This window comes from Indicator indicator, chromosome 11 (assembly GCF_027791375.1).
Source record: "Indicator indicator isolate 239-I01 chromosome 11, UM_Iind_1.1, whole genome shotgun sequence".
NCBI classification, from domain to species: domain Eukaryota; kingdom Metazoa; phylum Chordata; class Aves; order Piciformes; family Indicatoridae; genus Indicator; species Indicator indicator.
In genome coordinates, this window is record NC_072020.1 from 4,071,123 (window position 1) to 4,093,466 (window position 22,344).

Consider the following 22,344-nt stretch of genomic DNA (forward strand, 5'->3'; position numbering starts at 1 on the left):
GAAAGTCTGAGTAAAATGTAAGGGGATGAGCTAGAGGCTTGCAAGGGTGCTGCCTGTGGTTAGCCTCAGCCCATCTGTGGTGGGTGACTGGTGCTGCACAGTGCTGGCGTCTGCAAGAACGGTGGTGGAGGGTCCTGTGTGCATGTATCAGTGTGTTGGTAATAGAGCACTGGATCAAATCATTTCATGTTGTGTCTGACAAGCTGTCAGATCCCCTGTGCTGCCTCTCAGTGTCAGGCATGTGGGCACGTCATTTGCTAAGCAAATACTAAACATGAAAAACTTTTGTTGACCCTTCAACCTTCATGGGTTGAACTCATGAAAGCACAGGAACCAGTGCTGACTGCACTCCCTGCTGTTCCCCTGAGCACTACTGGCACAGAGAGCTGGGTAAACAAGTCTAAGCTTGCTGACCTGTCACAGTAAGGTGGCAGAGACATCAGTTACCTCTTTTGTCTTTTATTCCCTTGTGCAGGGCATCAAACCAACATATTGTATTGTTTATTTGGGACTTTCTTCATGTGGTGTGTGAGTTGGATCTGTTGATCATCCTAGGCTGTGGCAGTGAAGGGCTGTGTGTAGTGTCACCTGCAAGATACTTTGAATATTTTACTTCTTGAAGTAGCAGTGACAAAGCAGCATGCAGCTTGTGCAGAAAAAACTTGGGATATTAAGAATGAGGGAGCAAAGAACGCCAGGTGATAAATCCCAAATCAAATAATGTCCTGATTAGACACCTGAAAACGCAGGAACAGTTCAGTGGCTTTTATGCCCTATACTCCTGCCTGGTCAAGTAACAAAGGAAGAATGAGAGAATATATTCCAGTACTTTAAAGTCTACCATTTAATTTTAAATTTACTTACTTTAAAAATTCTGGATTCTGACCCATAGCAGTGTTGGCTTTTCCTTTGGGAGGGTTCTTCTATTCCCCTTACTTGTGGAGAGTGAGGAGGCTCTTTGTTGTTGCAGCACAGTGAAAAAGTATATGCTTTTGAGTTGTGAATTCTGAACTACACTGTGATCCATCAGCCCTAGGTGCTGCAGATGCAAAAACTCTACATGTGAGCTGGGGAGAGTGAGTTTTGCAGTGCGAGTTTGTTGTTTGCTTTTCTTATTATATCTTTTGTCTGCCTCTCATTTGAGGGAAGGCTGAAGTTCTGTCTTCTGAAGGCTGTATCACATAGGTAGGCACAAGGCCATCTCTCAGCTCTCATCCTTAAGCATGCTTCACCCTTTACCCCTGTTCCAAAACATTCTGTTTCTAAAGTGATTGATTGAAATTTCCTCTCGATAGCTATGGCAAGTCAAGAAAAACAAGTGTGTGGACTTGGAAGTTGAGATGCATTGCCCTTGAGGTTATATTGCTTCTAATTAACAACAATGGTCACTTTACAACCTAAATGCAAAGCAATCAAATGAAAGACCAAATAATCACCTACCTGGATCATGCCAGCAATTCAACACTTTTCTTGGACTCCAGAGAAGGTGGTGTGATCCCTTTACATGGCAGGGTTATGGTTAGGTCACTCTCAGGATGATTTCAATTGCTGGCAATGCCCTACTAGTGAAGATGCTTTATCTGCTTGCCCTGCAGCTCAGGTGTAAGAGCACAACTGGTTAACATGTTGAGGCAGTTGGTATTTAAGGGAGTTGTAAGGACAGAAGAGAATTTATGATGAAATACACAAGAGAATTTATGATTAAATATGATTATTTATTTTTTAGAAATGTCACATTTCCGTTCTTCCTGTGCCCATAATTTTTCCTTGTTTGTTTCTTGTGCTGTTTAAGCAGAACTGGTGCTTTGGAATATTGCAAGTTTGAGTACTTTGAGTGTTTATGTGACTATATGTAGTATTTATTGAGAAAATGTATTTTGTGTTTCCATTAAAAACTGGTTGCCAAAGTGAACCACGTTTTCTTTAGTGTTTCTTTATAAAAAAGGAAACCCCAAACCAATCAAACCCACAAGGGATGGGATGGGAAAGGCTTAAGAAAGCAAAAAGAAGTTTCCCAAGAGAGGAGGACTACTGGCTGAGCTCTGATCCTGTACAAAGCAATGTATGTTCCCTATTCCATGGGGTATGATATACACAGGCTATGCTGGTACAACCTCATCTGCTTTACTTCAGTGGTGAAACCACACAGCAATAGGGAATCTGGTGTTTTTCATGGCTTCCTCTGCCTGCCTGCTGTGTGTAAAGACTGGTGGAAATGAAATCTCCACAGTGGCTGGTGAAAGACTGTCTTTAGGACAGTAGGGCTTTGAGCACTCTGGGGAGAAACTGTTTTTCATCTGCCCATCAAGTCTTTGCTGCTCGGGCAGTCTGATCTCTGCAAAGCACCAGACATTGTGCCTGGGCCATAATCCTCTCTTGGTACAAGGTCACAATGGATTGCTGGAGTCTCCTCTTGCTTGCCACAGCATGGTCTTAGGATTCCGTAGCAGGCAGATTGTGCAATCAAAACATTGATGTTGATACTGAGATGTGCATCTTCTACAGATCCCAAACCTCACCTCTTTTCAGATGTTGCCTGGATGACACCTTACACAGAACAATTTTCATGGAGTTATCCATAACAGTCCTGGTGTGCAGCCTTGTGCCAGCTGCCCCTGAAGCTTGGGCCTTTTGCAGGTACCTGATACCAAGTCAGGCTGGTGACAGCACTCTTGCAGGGCTCCCCAGAGCTCTCCTGCTGCTCTGAGAACCACCTCTGGTGTACAAAGTGTTTCTGCTTGAGCTGCAGACAGCTGGCCCACCTGTGCAAAGAGATAGCAGACAAGCTCCCTAAGCCTCCTGAGTAGTGCAGGGTGGGAAAGGTAAACAATTTAAAGGCACTGTCCTTATAATAAATATGATAAATATTTTCACCTGAAAACCAGGCAAGCACTTCACTTTTTTTTTTTACTTACAATTTTTAATAGATTATGTGCCATGCAGGATCACTGATACCAGAACTGAACAGGAAGTATTCCTCATCTCAGACAGACATGTAGGTGAAAATTTACAAACTCCATGTGGAGCTCTTGAATAGGAATCCCTTATGGCATTGCTTCTGCTTTCCCAGTCTCCACCTGATTTTCCACACTGTACTGTTCTTCAATTTCTGATTTTATCGCTATAAAATGCTTTGAGAGATTTTAATCGAAATAAAAAAAAACAACGGTCAAAACCCCCAAACCAGTAAGAGTTTAGTTAAAATAAAATGCCCACGACTCTTGTAACAGATGTTGAGCGATTCTATCTTTGTAGAACTAGAAAGGAGGGGATAGATTCTGCTGAGCATGCTTTCAAAAACCATAGAAATAACGACAAACCTTTGAAACACAAGCCAAGATGGAACGGTACAAGCAAGCAGGGTATCGTGCAGCTGCACCTGAGGTTGACCGATCCCCTCTTCTCTTTCTGGAGGGCCCAGCTCTAGCGGTGCCCCAGCATCTCTTGGATGACACCCAGTGGCGCATTAGGTGGGGACGATACCGCCCAAACATTCAAGCGCTCATCACCGGACCGGTCCTGGCAGCAGAAGACACCTCCAGCTATCGGAAGGTACTTCCACCTAAGAAAATTCTTTCGGAACCCTGCAGAGCAGAGGGGTGGGGCAGAGGCGGAACCCCGTGTGGGGATCCCCGGGCCGCCCCGCTCTGACGCGGCCCCGGCGCACACGGCGCTTCCGGCCCGGCCCCGGCGGCCAGGGGCCTCCTTCCGTCGCAAGCGGCGGAGCGCCGCTCCCCATTGGCTGGCGGTGCGCTATATAGGCGTCACGCGGCAACCGCCCTCCCTTTCGTTCCGCGCCCGCCCGAACCTCCACACGGCGTTGTCAGCGTGAGTCCGGGCCCGGGCCGCCGCCGTGTGTGCGCCTGCGGGGGTGACGGCGGCGCCCCTGCCTACCCCCTCGCCGCGGTGCTTCTCGCCGGGCAGAGCCGAACTTAGCCGAGCCGCGGGGAGGGCTAAGGCTTGAGGGATGAGGGGGGAGTGAGGCGGCCGGTGCGGCCAAGATGGCGGCCGGGGCTGCCGGCCCTGGCCCTGGCTCTCGTGGGGCGAGGGGAGGTGGGAGTCCGCCTGGCTGAGCACCGTGCTCGTACCTGCAGGTTCCCTGTCGTCGCTTCCAAAGGGAACCCCTACAATGTCCGGAGGTCTCGATGTCCTGCAGATGAAGGAGGAGGATGTCCTCAAATTCCTTGCTGCCGGGACCCACCTGGGAGGCACCAACCTTGACTTCCAGATGGAACAGTATATATACAAAAGGAAGAGCGATGGTAAACCCCTGGGGCGGGTGGCTCGGGTTGGGCAGTGGGGATTTTGTGCGCACAGCAGAGAAAGGGCAGGGAAGTGCTAATGCTTGAGCTCTCTAGTAGTTTATTCATGGCGAGTGCAAGTACCTTTACGAATTGTGTCTTGTTACGGCATAAATGAAATTAGGGGGAAAAAATGGAAGCTGCTTATTTTATCACTTCCGATCGACAGTACTAGGCTTTGCACTTTGTTCATTTCACTGTCAAGATGAAAGTCAGACTAAGTGCAGATGTGTTTTTCTCACGTTTCTGATGGCTTTAAATTTACTGTATTCCCACACACTTCTAATTTTTATTTCCTGTACAAGCCACAAATTTGCGCCTGTCTGGAATTGCCATATAATGAGATCTGGATTTCAGAAGTCAGTAAATCACAGTTGGATTTGGACACTTGTGCTGGTGCTTCACTACAGTAACAAAATGGGTTTTAATGTCTCAGTAGTGATTTCTGCTGCTTGCGTTGCTCGTAAATCTGTGCTGCAACCTATGGAAAGAATCCCATAGCAAGCCCTGCTTCATGGAAGTGTGCTACAGGAAGACCATATGGGGGGGATTTTCCTTGGAATAGCTTTCCACTAACCAGAATTTTGCAGTAAGCATAGCCATGTGACAAATGTAATGATTGTAGATCAGTGTCCTGGTTTAGGGTCTTGTATTTGCTGTTTGCTCTAAAGCCTTTTGTGACCAACAGGTATTTACATCATCAACCTGAAGAGGACCTGGGAAAAGCTGCTGCTGGCAGCCCGTGCCATCGTTGCCATTGAGAACCCAGCTGATGTGAGCGTCATTTCCTCTAGAAACACTGGGCAGGTATGAAAGTTTGTTGGTCATGAGGCCTGCAGCCTTGGGCTCTCTTGCCTGCCAATGGCAGCTTGAGTAACACAAATTTTGGCTCTAGGAACACTTTTCTTTGGATGGATGTTTTTTGAATTGTTACTCTTGCAGTGTAGAACAGCTCAGTTGAAACCCAGTTCCCATTTCTGCAGTTTCAAGGCATTTGATGACTTCTTGTTCTTCTTTCATACCCTTTGGATTTGGATTTCAAATCCTGTTGGTTTTCTGGCATGTTGGTGGTCAGTCCCCTGGTGCCCTCTCTAGTAATTCTGTGAGTCATTTGCTCTGTTTTTGGGTGCCTGATAAAAAAGTTTCCGTTTGCTCCGTTACTGAGCAAAGTATAACTAGCATATTTTAAGCTTTGCCTCGAAATTTCTGGCCAAAAAAAAAAAAGATCTCACAGAAGGGGACACAAACATTAAAACCCAACTAGCCACTGAAATTTATCTGTGTTGTTCTTTTCTTTGAACTAATGAGGTGATGACACAAGCATTCAGGGAGCTTGTGAGCGACACACAGGGTGGATCTGTGAAGGAAAAGCTTGGGATTTAGGCTTTGGGAAAAGGGTGGATTTACAAAGTGAAAGTTCCTGTAGACTTGACCTCTGCACACTATTAAAGCTTGATGCTGAGGCCAGTTCCTGGCCGATGAGCTCTCAAGTGTCGGAAGTGTGCTACAGCAACCAGGGCAGGGTTTTCGCTAACACCAGGAGAGGAGCTCCCTCTATGACTGGAGTTTGATAGTAGGCCCCGCCACATGCCCCAGCAGCTGAAAGCTGTTGCAGGTGGCTTAGACCTGTCAGCTGTAACCTGAACAGACACAGTTTGTGTGTGTTAACTGTTGAGCTGCTCCTGATGTTACACTGCTGGATAAGGAAATGATGTAGAAATGGTGGAAGAAAGTTTGCTTTGCTTTTTTCATAAGCTGTTTGATTTATGCCCCTCTCGCAATTTGATTATGAGACTATAGAGCTTGCAAACAATTACAGGGTTAAAAAAAAAGTGGATTGTTTTTTCCTCATATCCTGACTTCCTGCTTTGCTGGTGGGTATCATGTTTTTAACTCCTGATGCTGATGTAGCTATTTCCAGAAACATTTTTGTTTCATCTCATTCTGAGTGCAGAGCTGCTGGTGAGCCCTAATTTCACAGGAATTGAAACAAAAAGTCCGGTTAAGTTTTGTCGGGTGTTCCCTGGGTGACTTGGCTGGAATGCTGTTTTCCTGCCTCACCTTTGCTGTTCTGCACTTCGCAGCGTGCTGTCCTGAAGTTTGCTGCTGCCACTGGGGCCACTCCTATTGCCGGGCGTTTCACCCCTGGTACCTTCACAAACCAGATCCAAGCAGCTTTCCGTGAGCCGCGGCTCCTGGTCGTCACGGACCCCCGGGCTGACCACCAGCCCCTGACCGAGGCATCCTACGTCAACATCCCCACCATCGCCCTGTGCAACACCGACTCCCCGCTGCGCTACGTGGACATTGCCATTCCCTGCAACAACAAGGTAAGGGCCCTGCTCTGGCACTCCCTGCTGCTGCTCCCACAGCATGCCCCAGCTTGCAAGGTGGATGTGTTCTGCAGGGCAGGCTTGGCTTCTATCTTGCACATCTCCCAAGGTGACAAACCAATTTAAAGGCTTCTTGCAAGCAAGCAGGTGGTGGGGAGGGAGGAGATGATCTGCACACAGTTGGAGCTTGGAGCTGAGGCCAGGTTCTGGCCGAGGAACTCTCAAGTGTAGGACGTGTGCTATAGTAACCTGGCAGAATCTTTTGTTGACACCATGAGGGTCTTTGTGGCCCAGGGAGTGGAGTTTCATAATTGTTCTTGCCACAGTTTGAGTATAAATGAAAGATAAAGTGAGCTGATGAAGAAACTGCTCTGAAATGTTACCTTGCCAGAAATAATCTCTAAGGTAAAGTTTAGGGAGATAGGAAGCTATCTCTGATTTCTAGATGTCATTCACTGAAACTAATGTAAGCAAAGTCGCAGTGTGTGTGTGTGTGTCAGATTTGTTCATTTGCTCAAGTTTTCTATTTCTTCATTCTAGCCTGAGCAGAATGCTTCTCTTTGGATAAGATTCACATGGGGTAGTGAGTAGTATGAAACCCCATAGCAGGAGAATTGCTTCAGGTTCTGCTGAATAAAGAAAATTCAGATGCTGGTGACTGAAATGCACTGAGTGATTTCTGCAGAGCCCTGAAAAAGTTACTGGGAACTTGAAAAGTTTCCCTTTCTTGAGTACAAGTACTTAAGCCTGGGGTTGAGCAAGTGATGTCTTGCCACGCAGGAACCTGGGGTTGGGTGGAAATCAGTTGTTTGCTCTTTGAAAGGCAGAGATGTGTTCAAAGGGGCAGCCTTTGCAGCCAGTCTTCCTTACCTTTCTGTCTTGCAGGGAGCCCACTCAGTGGGGCTGATGTGGTGGATGCTGGCTCGGGAGGTCCTGCGTATGCGTGGCACCATCTCCCGGGAGCACCCGTGGGAAGTCATGCCTGACCTGTACTTCTACAGGGATCCTGAGGAGGTAGAGCTGGGGCAGCCAGGGTATCTCCATGAGATGTCTTGCTTGTGCTCCTGCCCTGTGGTCCTGTGTGCCTGCTGGTCAGGTCAGGACTTGTCAACATAGAATCATGGAATGGTCTGGGTTGGAGGGGACCTCCAAAGCTCATCTAGTCCAACCCCCATATGGTTACATTTCATGCCTAGCAGGGGTGGTTGGTTAATTGGATTGTCTGGTACACAACAGTGAAGGTGGGGAGGCATTTCTGGGAGGCTTAGGCTGTGCTCTTCCATTGCAGATTGAGAAGGAGGAGCAGGCTGCTGCGGAGAAGGCAGTTACGAAGGAGGAGTTCCAGGCCGAATGGACGGCCCCAGCCCCGGAGTTCACTGCTCCTCCTCAGCCTGAGGTTGCAGATTGGTCTGAGGGAGTGCAGGTCCCATCTGTGCCCATCCAGCAGTTCCCCACAGGTCAGTTTGGGGGGGGGGATATCTGTGGGAAGTTGGGGCTGTGGTGGTAGTGAGTGGGAAGAGCTGGGCTGCACTCAGGGTTCTTGTGTTTGTGATTGCAGAGGACTGGAGTGCCCAGCCTGCCACCGAGGACTGGTCAGCGGCTCCCACGGCCCAGGCCACCGAGTGGGTTGGTACTGCCACAGAGTGGTCTTAACTTCAGTCCCAGTGTACTGTGAGAGAAATAAAGACTGGTTTAATACACACTCTGCTTGGTGCTGCTCTTTAAACTTGGTGGTGGATGAAACATGTCAGTGGCATGAGGCAGTCAGTCTTTGGCCCCTAGGGTGGGAGGCTTTATAAACTGCTGTTTCATCCAGTTTGGAACTGGGGGGCTGTGGGCTCTGGCCCTGCCAGCAGCAGCCCCTCAGATGGGTGAAGTTGGCCTTGCTTGGGACTTACTGCATGCCCCTGCCTCATAAGTTAGGTTGTGACCTGCCTGCATGGTGTGGGGATGAGAGCCTTTGAGTGGAAGCTGCTTCCCTTGTGGAACATCAGTCTGAGCATCTGTGCTACTGATTCCTTCCTCACTTAGGCAGTCCTCATTAAAAATGCCAGTATCCTGGTGCAGATAGAGTAAAGCATGTGGTAAATCTGCAGTTGCCGTGAATTTTGACACTCCAGAGTGAGTGTGGTGAGCCAGCTCAGCACAGAGGAATGCTGTCATCCTGAATACAAGAGCAGATGAAGGTTTTCCTACAGATCTGCCTCATTTTTGCTGCTGGACCAAGAAGCTGCTAAGTAATTTCTAAAACTGCCCTGCAGCTTCCAGAGAGACTGACCAGCTTTTCAGATGTCTTACCTCTGGCCTCAGGAGTTTGAGAACCTCACCTGCCTTGAGTCTGAGTGACAGGTAGAGGTGGAACAGTGTTACAGGTATTTGCATCAATGACAATGAAGAATATCCTTGGTTATCTCTGATTTTTCTACTGTCCACCTTCCAAAGCCTGTCATTTGTACCTATTCCTTTATACATTCAGTAGGCACTGATGAGTAAAACCACACAATGAAGATTTGCTGTTTTGGTTACCTCTAGTTGAAAGCTTAAAACCTCAGTTTATAAAGAGCTCCTGAAGCCTGAGATTTAACTAGTGTGGCTCATGTGACACAGTCCTCAGTCTTTGTTTGGTTCACTGCCTGCTAATTTGTTTTTAGTAGGACTGTTCAAGTATGAATAAAACGTCCTCTAAAGGACATGGGATGCATCCTTTGAAGGCATGGCTCCCTAACTCTCCTTTGAAGGTCAGAGAAACCTGTCTTGGTCAAGATCTTTGTGTTCGTTTCAAATGCTGTTGCACTAAACCCCAGAAGGGTTCCTTGTGTGGAGTCCTGCAGCTAACTCATTTTTGTACACACTTGTGTAGGTGACTCTGAGGTGGAACAAGGAGTACCACAGCACCCATGAGCAGCATTGCATGCCTGCCACCCTTAGTGTGGGGGCTTGAATTTTAGCAGCAGGCAGCTTGGGAGAGAAAGGCCATGTATGAGCCAGAGATGGATCAGAGAATCTTTTGAGGTGGAAATGGCCTTGAAAGGCTTTCTAGTCCAGCTGCCCTGCAGTGTGCAGGGACATCTTCAGCTACATCAGGTGGTTCAGAGCCCTGTCTGACCTCACCTGGAGCATCTACAACCTCTCTGGCAACCTGGCCTAGGATTTCACCACCCTAAGTGTGAAAAAAATTCTTACTTTTACTTTGTCTGAATCACTCTTTAGTTTCAAACCATGACCCCTTGTCCTGTCACCACAGGCCCAGCTGAAAAGACTGTCCCCATCTTTCTTGCATGCTGCTTTGAAGTACTGCAAGGCTACCATAAGGTCTCCTGGAGCCTTCTCTTCTCCAGGCTGAACAACCCCAACTCTCTCAGCCTGTCCTCACAGCAGAGGTGTTCCAGCCTTGTGATCATTTTTGTGGCCTCCTGGACCTGCCCGAGCAGGTCCATGTCCTTGTGCTGGGGTGTCCAGAGCTGGAGACAGCACTGTAGGTGGTATCTCACCAGAGCAGGGGGAGAAAATGGACTGAAGCAGGGCCTGTGCATGCCGGTTAGGGTTAGATTTGGGGTTGTGCAAAGCTGGGAGCTCAGTGTGAGAAGAAGCTAGGTCAGCACAACCAGACCAGCCTTTGGCACTCTCAGAAGGAAACATGTCAACAAAAGTAGCTTTCTGGGGCACGGGAACAGCCCTGAGCATTGCTGCTGCCTGGCAGCTGACCAGAGGTTGATGGTGCTGGTCACAGCTGCAAAATGTCAAAGTCCAGATCATTTAAACTGAGGGAGAGCAGGGTTAGACTGGATCTTGGGAAGAAGTTCTTCAGTACAAGGGTGAGGAGACTCTGGAATAGGCTGCCCAGGGAGGCTGTGGCTGCCTTCTCCCTGGGGGTGTTGAAGGCCAGGTTGGATGAAGCTTTGAGTGGCTGAGTCTAGTTGAGAGGTGTCCCTGCCCATGGTGGGGAGGTTGGAGCAGATGATCTCAGGTCCCTTCCAACCTGAGCCATTCTGTGATTTCCAGGATCCCAGTAGATGGGGCTGTTACTCCTGGTTTGTCCTTCTTTTGCCTGCTGCTCCAGTGTGGCCAGGAAATGGGACAGGGCAGGCACTGGGCAAGGGCAGGATGGTCAAAAGCTGCTTTGTAAGCACACCTGGGCCTTTCAGGGTGACTCCCTGTGGTGAAAGATCTTCTGCTCCTCCTAAATACCCCTTCTGCTGTACAGTGGTGTAGGAGAGGAGAGACAAAATCATTGCAAATCCCCTGGGTATAGGGGCTAGAGAGGACAAGAGGGAATGTCTTCAGGCTGCTCTAGGAGAGGTTTAGGTTGAACATCAGGAAAACTTTTTTCACTGAAAAGGTTGTCAAGCCCTGGAACAGGTTGCCCAGGGAGGGAGAGGGATAAGGGACATGGGTTAGTGCTGGATCTTTTCCAGTTTAAGTGATTCTGTAACTAGTGGAGATGTCTTCAGTGCCAGCCTCCATCTCTTGCAGTCAGAGCAGAGCCTGCCCTGCCTCTTGCCTTGGGTTTTTGACTTCCCTGTAGCCAGATGATGCCCTCTCACAGGGCTCAGAAAACTCTTCTTGTGTCTGATGGCTATAAACTTTTTGCCTCCATGTTCAGTTGCAAACCTTGAACTTGTTTTGGGTTTCCCTAAGGTAGCAAGTGTGGGATGCTGCTAGCTTCCAGTGCAGAGAAACATAGCACTCATAGCTGAAGGTGGCTTGAACACTTCCTAGCTCATCTGTCCTGCTTGCCTTGTTGGTTCCAGCATTACTAGAGTCTTTTGCCTGCCACTGCCATAGCTCACAATTCACTGCACCTGTTGGCTTTGCTTAAACAGGGCAAAATAAGCAGCACAGGTGGAGGGGGGATCAGAGCCTGTGCCATTTTCCCTCACTTGGAGCTCAATTCACTGCACCTGTTGGCTTTGCTTAAACAGGGCAAAATAAGCAGCACATGTGGAGGGGGGATCAGAGCCTGTGCCATTTTCCCTCACTTGTAATTTTGCTGTTGAAAGCTCTAATTCAAGAGGCCAACAAAACAAAAAACCCAAGCCCACCTCCCCCCAAAAAAAACCCAACCAACACCCCAAAATCCCCCAAGCCAGCAGAAAGCCACCACCACCTCTCCACAGGATTTTTAGATGGAGGCTCCTTCAAGCCTGCTGCCAGCTGGGTAAGTTTTGAGGAGCCCCAGGTGCCAGGAGTTGGAGCAGCTCCTCCCCTTTGCTCACAAGGACTGGTCTGGAGTGGGAGTGGTCGTGCTGTTGGCTTTTCTTCTTGTTTGAACTCTGCGAGCAGCCAGTAGCTCTCTGTCAGCTCCTACAGCAGCCCAGACATGGCTAGCTACTGTTTTTTCTGATTTCAAGGGTTCAACCCTTTGAAAAGTTTTGAGATGAGTTTGAAGTCTTAATTTTGTTTGCCTAAGTATGGCTTAGATTCCTCCTTGACTTCTAGGCAGTTCCTGCTTTTTTCTTTTTTTTAGATTTAATTTTCCTTCTGTGCAGGTGCAGGTTTGTGCTTTTGTTTCCCAGTGAGCGCTGGGATTTCTTGAATCACACCTTGCATATAGAAGCAGGAACCTCATTAGAATTTCAAATTTGAGCCTTGAGATAAGAAATTCTGCAAGTTGTCAACACTGCACAGTGCCCAGGTGGGATGAGTGCTGTGGAGCCATTCTTTGTGGTGAAGTTGGTCTGTGCTGGCTCAGTCCCTATGGGATCCAGGAGGTGGAGGTTGCTCCATTGAGGTAAGCGTCAAACCTCTGCATTTATTTAATTCTGATTTTAAACCTTGAGAAGCCTTCTCCCACTGCAAGAACAGTGGATTGTGTCTGTTTGGTAGGCACTTGTGTTAGAGCAGCCCTCAGGTGGCAGCAGCCTGGGAAAGGCTTGGCATGCACAGGTACCTCCTGGGACGTGAGGGCTGCTGTAAGGCTCTGCTCTCTTCTGGGACTGTGACTTTGTGATTAACATCTTGGGGCTCTTATTAGCAAAAGAGGATTGCAGTATAAACCAGGGAGGTAAATATGAGTGCCTGCCATGGGGCAATGTAAGCCAGAGTGGACCAGCTCAGGGACCAGCTGCCTCCTTCCTTGCAGGGGCTGAGGTGAGCTTAGCAGTTGTGGTAGCTGCCTGAGCAGCATGTTGCTGGTCCCATAGGGACCCCAAGGCAAGTGTGTGGCTGGTGCATCTTCCTGCTTAGGTGAGGCTTACTGGAGGCTGGCTAAGGTGTGTCTTGGTGCTGCCCTGTCTACTAGCAGGGTGTGATTCCCAGGGGTGGGTTTGGGACAAGTGGTTACATTTCTCCACTACTTTTCTCTAGTTCTAGGATTGTGGCATTGTTCAGGTTGGAAGAGGCTTTTAAGATCATTGAGTCCAACCATTAACCCAGCACTGCCAAGCAGTCTCCCACTAAACCATGGCTGGAAGCATCACATCTGTGGGCTAGCTGATTAGTTGGGGTTGGGTGATTGGTTGGACTTGATGATCTTGGAGGTCTCTTCCAGCCTGGGTGATTCTGTGATCTACACATCTTCTAAATACCTCCAAAAGGAGGAAGAGGCTTGAGCTGTACCCATGATGTCTTACTGCATTTCTTGTTGGAGCGGCAACAAAGAGATGCAAACTTTAAGTGCTGTCCAGTCCAAAGCCCAGCCTTAACTCCCCTATTCCACCTCTGTGCACCCCCTCCTTACATTTTTAGGTGGATATTTGTTTTTAATCCTGGACTTTGTGTTGGAGGAGTGCTGTGAGCAGCATGTGTCTGGGTCATGCCCTCTGAGGAAGTGGTGGTTTTGGCTCTTTGGTGGATAAGCAGCTCAGATATGCTGCTTAGCCCTGGCTTTGGTGGCACCATGGTAGCATTGCATACATAGCTGGTGACTTGTTCCAGAACAAAAAGACTAGCTCTTCAGAGCCAGCGAAAGGTCTTCAAAGCTATTTACCCTCTGTGCTAGTGGTGGGGGGTGTCAGAAGTGGCTGAAAGGGCATGTGCCTGGCCTTGGGCTGTCCCTGGAGGTGGATTACAGCAAATTCCTGTGACTTCTGCATGAGGCAGCTCTGTCTATCAGTTGGTGCTTGGGGCAGTGCAAAGGTGGAGGTTTCTCCACTCCTCTCCACCTGGTTTAAATAAATCTGATAGTAACCTTCATAATTTGGAGATCCCAAACACCTGCTTAGGCACTGAATTATTTGCTGCTGCTACCCACAAACCACTGGCAGTCCAACATGGGTGAAATGTTGCTTAATTAGAGGATGGTTTGGAGCTGCAGATTTTTGCTGAAGCAGCCTTGGTTCCCCTGGACAGCTTTGCTTTGAGGGAAGAACAATGGAGAAAGAGAAAGGACACAGCTGCAGTGGGGTTACTCACTCCCTGCAATGGGGTTGCACACTCAGTTTTAGGAAGGTTCCACCTCATGCTAACTTGATCTGCACACCTGATCACTGATGGTTTGCCCAGGAAAGACATGGACCTGTTGGAGCAGGTCCAGAGAAGGCTCCGTACTGGAACACCTCTGCTGAGAGGACAGAGTGAGAATTGGGGTTGTTCAGCCTGGAGAGGAGAAGGCTCCAGGGAGACCTTCTTGCAGCCTTTCAGTACTTGAAGGGGGTCTATAACAAAGCTAAGGACAGTCTTTGTAGCAGGCCTGTTGTGACAGGACAAGGGGTGATGGTGTTAAGGTGGCAGAGGGGAGATGCAGACTGGATAGAAGAAGGACATTTCTTAGACTGAGGGTGGTGAAACCCTGTCCCAGGTTGCTCAGGGAGGTGGTAGATGCCCCATGCCTGGAACCATGCTGGATCAAGTTGGATGGGGCTCTGAGCAAGCTGATCTAGTGAAGCATCTCACTGCAGTGGGGGTAGTCTAGATGACCTATTAAGGTCCTTTCCAAACTGTTCTATGAAGAGCTGCAGGAGAGATGAAGCCTGCCCATGCTGGCTCGCTGCAGCAGTCCATTGAAAACAGGAGGCTGAGTTCTGATTCAGCAGTGCTGACAATGTTGTGTGAGCAATGGGCTGGCACCTAGAAATCCACAGTTTCCAGAGTTGCTCTTTTCCCCCAGGGAAAAACTGTGCCTGAGCATTTGCAAGTGATAAAGCCTTGGCTGCAGATGAAACTGGGCTGCCACCTGCCAAAGGACAAGCTGCTGCCTTAGGGCTTAGGCAAGTGGCAGGACAAGTGTGATGGAGAGAAAAATCCAGGCTGTCAGGCTGGAGAGCTGGTGACATTGCATGCAGCATGGATCCAAGTGGAGGGATCACTCTTTGAAGCCTTTGGGTGAGCACTTCCTTTGGGTGAGCAGCATTGCTGCTGTGAAGAGAACTTGGCTTACAGGTGCAGTGGCCTCAGACTTCAAAGGTGCCCAGGTGACCTGCTGCAGTGGCAGAAAAAGCCCCTGGTGCCCCCCCATATGCTCATGGAGATGGGTCTGAGCATGCTGGGATGCAAGAGGCCTTCCAGGGGCCAAGTCAGAGGCCCATGGGATATTAGGTTGAGTCTTAGTGCATCTCCACCAGCGTGGAAGCCACTGTGGTGCTCCTGGCACTGGCAGAGCCCCTGCCCAGCTGGGCATGCTGAGCAGCACACCTCATGGGGTGGGATCAGCTGCAAAAATATCAGTCTCCATCACCAGGGATTTTCTCTGGCCATGGGGAAGTGGCCTTTGATTGTCTTCCTTGTGCTCATTTGCTGGTGAAGGTTTCTCAGGGCAGTTCTTGGCAGGTGCAGCTTGTGGCCCCTGTCCATGGCTCTTGCCCTCAGTCGTGCTGGGCAGTGTTACTGAGTTAGGAGCTGCATCCAGGGGTTGAAATAATGATGGATCTCCAGTCAACAGACAGAGCTAAGAGGAGCAGAGTGAGAATCCAGAGAAGGGGGAGACACACAGAGTGGAGCTGAAACAAAAAGGTGATGGTTTGGAGCAGGCAGACTGGAGGAAAGCTGTCACATGCAGCTGACAAAACCTCTTCTTTGCTGCTCTAGTAGGAGTCTTCTGCTCCTTAACAGCAACTGCCATGGAGCTGGACAGAGTCAGTCACTTATTTTAAAGATTACTTTAATTCCTCAGGCAGAGGCACAGCTGGAATGAGAGGTAAGCTCACACTGCTGTTATTAGCTGAAGGAGCCTTTGAAAGGACTGAGAAGCACTCACACCACAGAGAGCTCACCAGGCTGCTGCCTGTGGCCACAGGGCTGCAGCCTGTATGGAGCAGCTCAGCAGTGCCAAGGCTGATTTTCATCCTGACTGCCTTCCCTTTCCTTCAAGAGAAAAATCAGCACAGCCACTGGGGCTTACAGCCCCAAAGCACCACTGAGCTTCTGCACAAAGCTGCTCTAGACAGTATGGGATAGATACAGATCACCAGGAGGGGGTAACCAACAGAGGGTATTTGTTTGGTACTCAAGCCACAGTAGCTCATGCAGCACCTCTAGCTCCCTATCAACAGGAAGATCATCGTGGGGCATATGGAGCAGGCTGTGAGTACCATGGCTGCCCTCTGCCCCTTCCAGGGACTGCTCCCAGCGGCTGCCCCCAGGGCCTCGGCTGGCCCAGGTAGGGTGCCCGGACCCCCAGCATGGGTGGCTGTGTCACAAATATCTGTGGTGGTGGGGACAGTGCTGTTCCTCTCCCACCAGTCCTGGGGCTGCCTTCCAGGGCTGCTGGTTTGCCTTGTTTCCCACCAGGGCTGGCTCTACCAGGAGGCTCCGTGTTCTTGTCTAGGATAAAGATCAGGAATGTTATTTTCTGGAGAGCAGGTACTGTCTGCCTCTCCCCAGTGGCTGCTCTTCCTTCTACATCCAATAATCCAAGTAGCTGAGGGTTTATGCTTGAACATCTGGGTGAAGAAACTGCAAACAAGATGATTAGCACCTGGCCAGCAGCTAAGATGTGTGTCTGCTGGCCAAGTCCTCTTTGCAGGTCCTTCCTGATGCCTTTATCAGATGTGGTAGCCCTACCAGCTATGCCAAGTGGTGGTTGTGGGTAATGGCTGATTTGAGCCTTTGTTTTCAATGCTGCCAGCACAATTTCTGTATGAATGAATGCCCTGGGTCTGCTCTGGGGGCAATCTGTGCTGAGTTGGTCTGAACTTTCCAGCTCCCCTCAGCCACTCCAAGAAACAGCCCATCTAAATACCAGAGGTCAGGAAATGGCTGGATCAGACCAAGCCTGGAGGATCTGTCTGCCTTGAGAGTGCCTGGATGTGCTGGTGCCAATCATAGCATCATTTAGGCTGGAAAAGGCCTTTAAGATCATTGAGTCCAACTGTGAGTGCCCCTTCACCATCTTTCTGGCCAGCCACGGACCCCCTTAGCACAGCTTGCAGCATGCATTAGCCCTAAGACCAACTCAACTCTGTAAAAAGCTGCTGTCTGGCTTGGAACAAAAAAGGGGGAATTTAGACTCCATCTAAGGAAGGCTTTTTACATTGAGAGTGGTGTATCACTGAAATAAGTTGCTTGGAGAGATGGCAGATGTCCCATGCCTGGGATATGACCAACCAAGGCCAGGTAGGATGGGCCCAGAGCAACCTGGTGCAGGCAAAGCTGTCCCTGCTAGATCAGTTGGGGAGGATTGGACTACATGACCTTTGGAGGTCCCTTCCAACCCAGTCCTGTCCATGATTTCCATGATCTTGATGGCAAAAGGAGCCTTTGCAGGAGGATTGAGGGGAGGCTGTTTAGTTTTTTACCTTCTGCTTGTTTGGGGTGAATTTCCCTCTTTGGATTTGATGTAAGCAAATCCTCCATATCCTGCAGCACAGGGTTAGTGCTGGCTTTGTTATTTCTCTTGTTTTTCTCCTCTTCACGTTGCTGCAATAAGCCATCAGGGTTAGTTTGGAGCTGCAGATAGGACCCATGAAGTTGTTGGCCTGGCTTAAGTGTTTCTTGGTGTGAATGCAACCTCTTTGCTGAGTTCAAGGTGCTGAACCCTTGGAGACCATGGGTTTTAGACAAAGACAGACATCCCAGGCAGGGTCCAGAGCCTGGGAAGAAACAGCTCTGCTCCTGTTAGGGCAAAGCACTCACTGCTAATGTGGTCTAGGGTACTCCAGGCTGCCTAATTCATATTAGTTCAGGGGTCTCTGCATTAGGGTCCTCTACATGTTGCAGCCTCTCCTATTTCTGCATATCATGAGGCCCAAATCCTAGCATGCTAATTCAGATCATTGCATCTGCCTTTGCCCAGCTGCATGGCAGAGGCAGACAGCAGCCTCCTTTGCAAAGAGCTTGGAGGAGCACTGCTAAGAGTTGTTGTTGCCATGTTGTTATTTGTGGCTCTTCAACTTGTACAAGATCTGCCTATCCTTTTGATAGGCTTATCATTGTCCCTGGGAAATCTCAGGCTCCAAGACACCACTTGAACTTTGAAGTAACTTCCTTGTTGTAGGAGGGAAGCACAGTTTTGGGGAAAACTGAGTGCAGTTTGGATGCATGAAATAGCAACTGGCTATGGGATGTGACTGCGCTTTGCAGTTAGCCATTAAATGCCATCAGAGAGGACTCAACAGGCACAGAATGCATCTTCCCCTTGTGCCACTGCCACCACTGCAGTTTAAAAGCCTGGGCTGCACAACAAACTCCAAGTGGAAGGGGTTTCAAAGGTGGCCTTGCCAGGCCAGTTCTTACCATCTGCATCTTCTTCTTCAGCTCGGTGTTGGCGCGCTGGTAGGCTTCGGCCACAGCGTTTAGGTAGTAGATGGCAAGGCTGCAACAGCAAACATGGTTGGTTTTGTCTCTCTCTTAGGGCAGAGAGAAAGTCTCCCTAGGAGGGAACGTTTAACACCTGTTTTTCCCACCAGTTGTTTCAAACCTCCTTTAGAGGCTCAAGGTTCAGTTCAAACTCAGGCTGCCTTGTGGCATGGTCAGTGAAGATGGGTTGGGCTGGTCCAGTAGCTCAGCTCTGCTCAACACTTTTTCAGGGCTGTGACTCTCTGGAGAGCTGACTGACTGGAAATCACACGTGCCTGATAGCCTCTGCAGGCCACACAAGCAGTGTGATGCTGGGATGTTGGGGGTAATGTGCAGGTAGGGTATCTCTCAGTTTGCCAAGGTGATTGGGGCAGAGACAAAATGATGTCTCGAGGAGAGGTGGGAGGGATGTGGTATGGGAGTAGCTCAGGCTGGGAAGGGGATGACAAAATGTCTCATCACCAGATACACTGTGCTGTTCCCTTTCCTGGCTGTCAGTGGAGAAAAGAGCAGGAGACTGTTACCGGGGGGGAAAAAATTCAGAGGTCTACTGCTCTCCTACCACCTTTCTGGGGGATTGCACCAAAGCCCCAGAAGCTTGACCTGCAGCCCTTTTGTAAAGGTCATTCATTTAGGGTGGGTTAGTTCTGCAGTCTCCTCTTGTGTTGGTGGTAGCATCTGCTAATGCTGCTGTGAAGCCCACAGGAACAGAGCTAAAAACTCAGTGATATGCTTGGCCATAGTAGGGATGCAGTGTGGGACTTCTTGTCTCCTGCCTGTCTCTGATCTGCTGCTTCTATAGATATAGAATCTGTCTGCACAAGTCACAGCCTCTCATCATCCTTATTTAGGTTAAAATGAGTAGTATGAGGCAGGTAGAGGGCTGGCAGGTGGTGTGCTGTTGGATTGGGATGTTGCTCAAGGTGTTTCTAAGAGAAGCTTTCTAACATGGGAGCTTGTGTTTGATTTTTAATTTAAGGGCATTCTCTTCAGTGTAACCCATTCAGAGTGATGGAGCACAGTGCCCTAGAGCCCCCATCTGCAATCTGTCTGCATGCCCAAACAAGAGTCAGAGCAGGCAAGCATATGGAACACACTTCCCAACCTGACTCCCACTCTTTAGTCTGGGGAGCTCAGAACCACCTGTAAAACTTGGCCACAGCTCTCCCACTCGTTTTTGTTAGCTGTGGAAACCTTGATAACAATGCCAAAAATATCTCTTTATAAAAGGGAAATTAAAAGAAAGGGGGGAAAAAAAGGGAACTGTCCTGGTCCCAGTGCTGGTGAAGGGATTTAAGTGTTGTTTCAGAGCTGAAGTGATCAGACAGAGATGAAATGATCAGACAGAGCTGAAGTGATCAGACAGTGCTGAAACAAATCCCAGAGGTATTATCTGGAAAAAGAAAACAAGAAAAAACCCCCAAACAAACAACCCCCCCTAACAAACAAAACCAAACTAAAACCCAGTCCAAACCAAACAAATAAAAAACCCCCAAACAAAACAAGAAAACCCAAACCAAACACCCTCAGCCAACCCAACCAAACCAACCCCCAACAACTCAACCCTCTTCCCTACTTCTGGAATGTGTGATTCTGGAATGCCCTGGCTTGGCAGTGCTGTCACCACCACCATCTGTGACACAAATTGTTTTCTGCAAAAGGCACCAGGCTGAGATTGTCCATTTATTTCCTGCTGGCTCCTGAAAATTTTCCATATGGAAGCTGTGAGAGTGTTGATTTCTATGAGGTTTTGGCCAGCAAAGCTTCATCTATGAGGTTGGGTTTAATTGGGTCAGGTAATTAAGTCTCAGGAAGTTGTGTTGGGCAAAGGAGAGAGGGCTAGGGAGTAGGTGCTTGCCCTAATCCAGGCTATTAGTGCAGCAGAAGCTGCATGAAGCCTTTGCTAACTTCCCACAGGCTTTGGGTTTGGTTTCTTGTTTCCCCAATCCAGGCTGTCACTGCAGCAGAAGCTGCAAGAAGCCCTTGCTAACTTCCCAAAGGCTTTGTTGTTGTTGTTTTGTTTTGGGTTTTTTTTTCCCCAGCCTCCCCCCCAATCCAGACATGGAATTTTGCAAGGAGCACTTACACCATGAGCAGAATTGCAGGTATGATCAGCCCTGGGTTTGCCACGTAGCTGAAGATCTTGGCAACAAAGAGTGGGAAATCCAGCTCGATGGTCTCTTGTATGACTTCATACATCCTTTTCTTCCCACTGGGGAGATGAGCAGCTGGTTAAGGTGTGTGGGCACTTGCTGGAGGACAATAGAGCTCCTAACCTGGAGCACTGGATGCTCCATGTCAACATATGGAAAAACTTCCCTGTGAGGGTGACAGAGCCCTGAAGCAGGCTGCCCAGGGAAGTTGTGGAGTCTCCTTCTTTGGAGACTTTCCAAACCCACCTGGATGTGTTCCTGTGTGCCCTGCCCTGGATGACCCTGCTTTAGCATCACCTGGATGATCTTTTGAGGTTGCTTCCAACCCCTACCATGCTGTGACTCTGTAACCTGAAGGTTCTAGGTAGCACATTTCTTTCAGTGAGCAGCAGCTTGCTGTTGGCCACCAAAACACCTTCATTTTAAAGGTGCCTATTGGTCCATCCATTGGTGCTAAGAATAATCTTTGCTAGGCCTGCTTGCTCCTGGACTTGATAGATTTATTTCCACATGTGAGTCCTGTTTGCCCTTCTGAAATGTCTAAACCCTCAGAGGCTACAATAACCCCAGGTTTCCAATCAAGATCTTGTTAAAGATGGTCTTTTTCTGGTCAAGATGACTTCCCACATGCAAATTGTGGCTTTCTGAGATAATCAGCCAGTTTGAAGAGCTGCTTAGTAATGACAAAAATAGCAAGCTGTGATTATTGCCTAATAGGAAACTCAGTGAAAGAGTCATTTCAAACCTAACTGATAGAGCAGATGAGAGCGTTCTGTATGAAAGGAGAACAAATCTGGACCAGGCTGGGTTATGCAACTGACCTTCCTCACTCCCCAGCAGCTCTGGGGCTGTGAGTTCAACCCTTCCTCAACTTTAGACTTGTTGCTTCCTAGGATCTTGCAAGATTCTGCTCAGAATTCCTCACTAGGACTCTATGCTGCTGAGAGTCGATAAAGACACTTAGCTAAAGGGTATCCCAACTTCATCAACTCCTTCAAGCCCAGGAGAGGTGAGCTTTCAGTTTGTGCCAAGGGTCTGAATCAGGCTGAGTGGCTTTGAAAGGGTTGATTGGGAACTGAGGTGGCTCTTTCAATTTGCAGGTTACTCACCTCCAAATGACAGTGTAAGTGCAACAAGTTTCCTGTCACATCTCCTGACATTGCTCATTGACACCTCTCCTTGGTATAGAACTGAGGGAGTTTTGATCTCCTGAGTGTTTAAGCTTTCTGTTGTTCTCCATTAGTAAGACTAAACCACTGCATCTGCAAGAACAATTTGTTCCAAGCTGACTCCTTGCTGAGTCACCCACAGCAGGCCCAGGAAATGGCTTGACTCAATCAAATCTGACTTTATTGGCACCTTAATCTGATCCACTGGATGCTCTGTGCAGGGTTGAGTCTGTTCCAATTAAAAAAAATCCCAAAAAGATGTTTTAAAATAAAAACAAAACAAAAGCTGCAACTCCTCAGGCTGAGACCTATCTAGTTCCTGCTATTTTCCAACAAAATTCCACATATAGATGTGTTTTGTGCTGTGGGAGTTCTTTGCTCTATGGATAGATCTTAGAATGAGACTTTGGACCCATTTTTCACTCAGTGTTCCAGGGAGCTTTAGGGATGCTCCCACTGCTTGCTGCTTTTCTTTTCACAAGGTGCTGCCCCCTTCCTGCTGCCCCCCAGTGCTTTCATGAGTGTGTGCTGGGAAAACACCAGAAATCATGCAGCGGAGGAGGCAAACCAGCTGAGTTTGCAGAGCCTGCTGGACAATGGCAGGCAGCCTCAAGCTGTGCAGGGGGAACTTTCGGCTTGGTCTTAGAAGTTCTTCCCTGCAAGAGAGATTGGCCATTGGAATGTGCTGCCCAGGGAGGGGGTGGGGTCAGCATCC

At 48.8% G+C, this 22,344-nt stretch overlaps 2 protein-coding genes and 2 non-coding genes across 5 annotated transcripts in view; 3 read left to right on the forward strand and 1 right to left on the reverse strand.

Annotated features, from left to right (window-relative positions):
- Window positions 1-3,799: 3,799 nt before the first annotated feature.
- Window positions 3,800-8,326, forward strand: RPSA (ribosomal protein SA). 2 transcript variants are annotated; one of them, XM_054384791.1, is made up of 7 exons: window positions 3,800-3,828; window positions 4,095-4,262; window positions 4,990-5,108; window positions 6,386-6,631; window positions 7,520-7,648; window positions 7,923-8,091; window positions 8,193-8,326. In XM_054384791.1, the coding sequence occupies exons 2-7, from the start codon at window positions 4,130-4,132 to the stop codon at window positions 8,285-8,287; spliced, it is 891 nt and encodes a 296-aa protein (XP_054240766.1). In that variant the 5' UTR covers window positions 3,800-3,828; window positions 4,095-4,129; the 3' UTR covers window positions 8,288-8,326. The 2 variants fall into 2 exon arrangements, with proteins under 2 accessions (XP_054240766.1, XP_054240765.1); XM_054384790.1 differs by lacking the exon at window positions 3,800-3,828 and having other exon boundaries at window positions 4,098-4,262; window positions 4,990-5,109; window positions 6,372-6,631.
- LOC128970157 (small nucleolar RNA SNORA62/SNORA6 family) lies at window positions 5,736-5,892 on the forward strand. The gene has a single exon (XR_008489186.1). It is a non-coding gene; the product is annotated as a small nucleolar RNA SNORA62/SNORA6 family (small nucleolar RNA).
- Window positions 6,804-6,962, forward strand: LOC128970158 (small nucleolar RNA SNORA62/SNORA6 family). Its single transcript, XR_008489187.1, has one exon. It is a non-coding gene; the product is annotated as a small nucleolar RNA SNORA62/SNORA6 family (small nucleolar RNA).
- A 7,741-nt stretch (window positions 8,327-16,067) lies between the features above and the next one.
- The window catches only part of TMC2 (transmembrane channel like 2), a 31,714-nt gene continuing 25,437 nt past the window's right edge, over window positions 16,068-22,344 (reverse strand). Inside the window, exons 17-20 of the mRNA XM_054385116.1 lie at window positions 20,394-20,519; window positions 18,245-18,323; window positions 17,308-17,428; window positions 16,068-16,333 (exon numbers count right to left, since the gene is read on the reverse strand). Of these exons, the coding sequence (XP_054241091.1) occupies window positions 16,068-16,333; window positions 17,308-17,428; window positions 18,245-18,323; window positions 20,394-20,519 (592 nt within the window). The remainder of the gene's footprint in view (window positions 16,334-17,307; window positions 17,429-18,244; window positions 18,324-20,393; window positions 20,520-22,344) is intronic.

What these genes read in the sequence shown, in the direction of transcription:
- RPSA (XM_054384790.1), top strand. Translation starts at nt 4,130, where the DNA reads ATGTCCGGAGGTCTCGATGTCCTGCAGATGAAGGAGGAGGATGTCCTC. An exon ending in ATACAAAAGGAAGAGCGATG is followed by an intron (nt 4,263 to 4,989) that starts GTAAACCCCTGG and finishes TGTGACCAACAG; the next exon opens with GTATTTACATCATCAACCTG. An exon ending in CTCTAGAAACACTGGGCAGG is followed by an intron (nt 5,110 to 6,371) that starts TATGAAAGTTTG and finishes CACCTTTGCTGT; the next exon opens with TCTGCACTTCGCAGCGTGCT.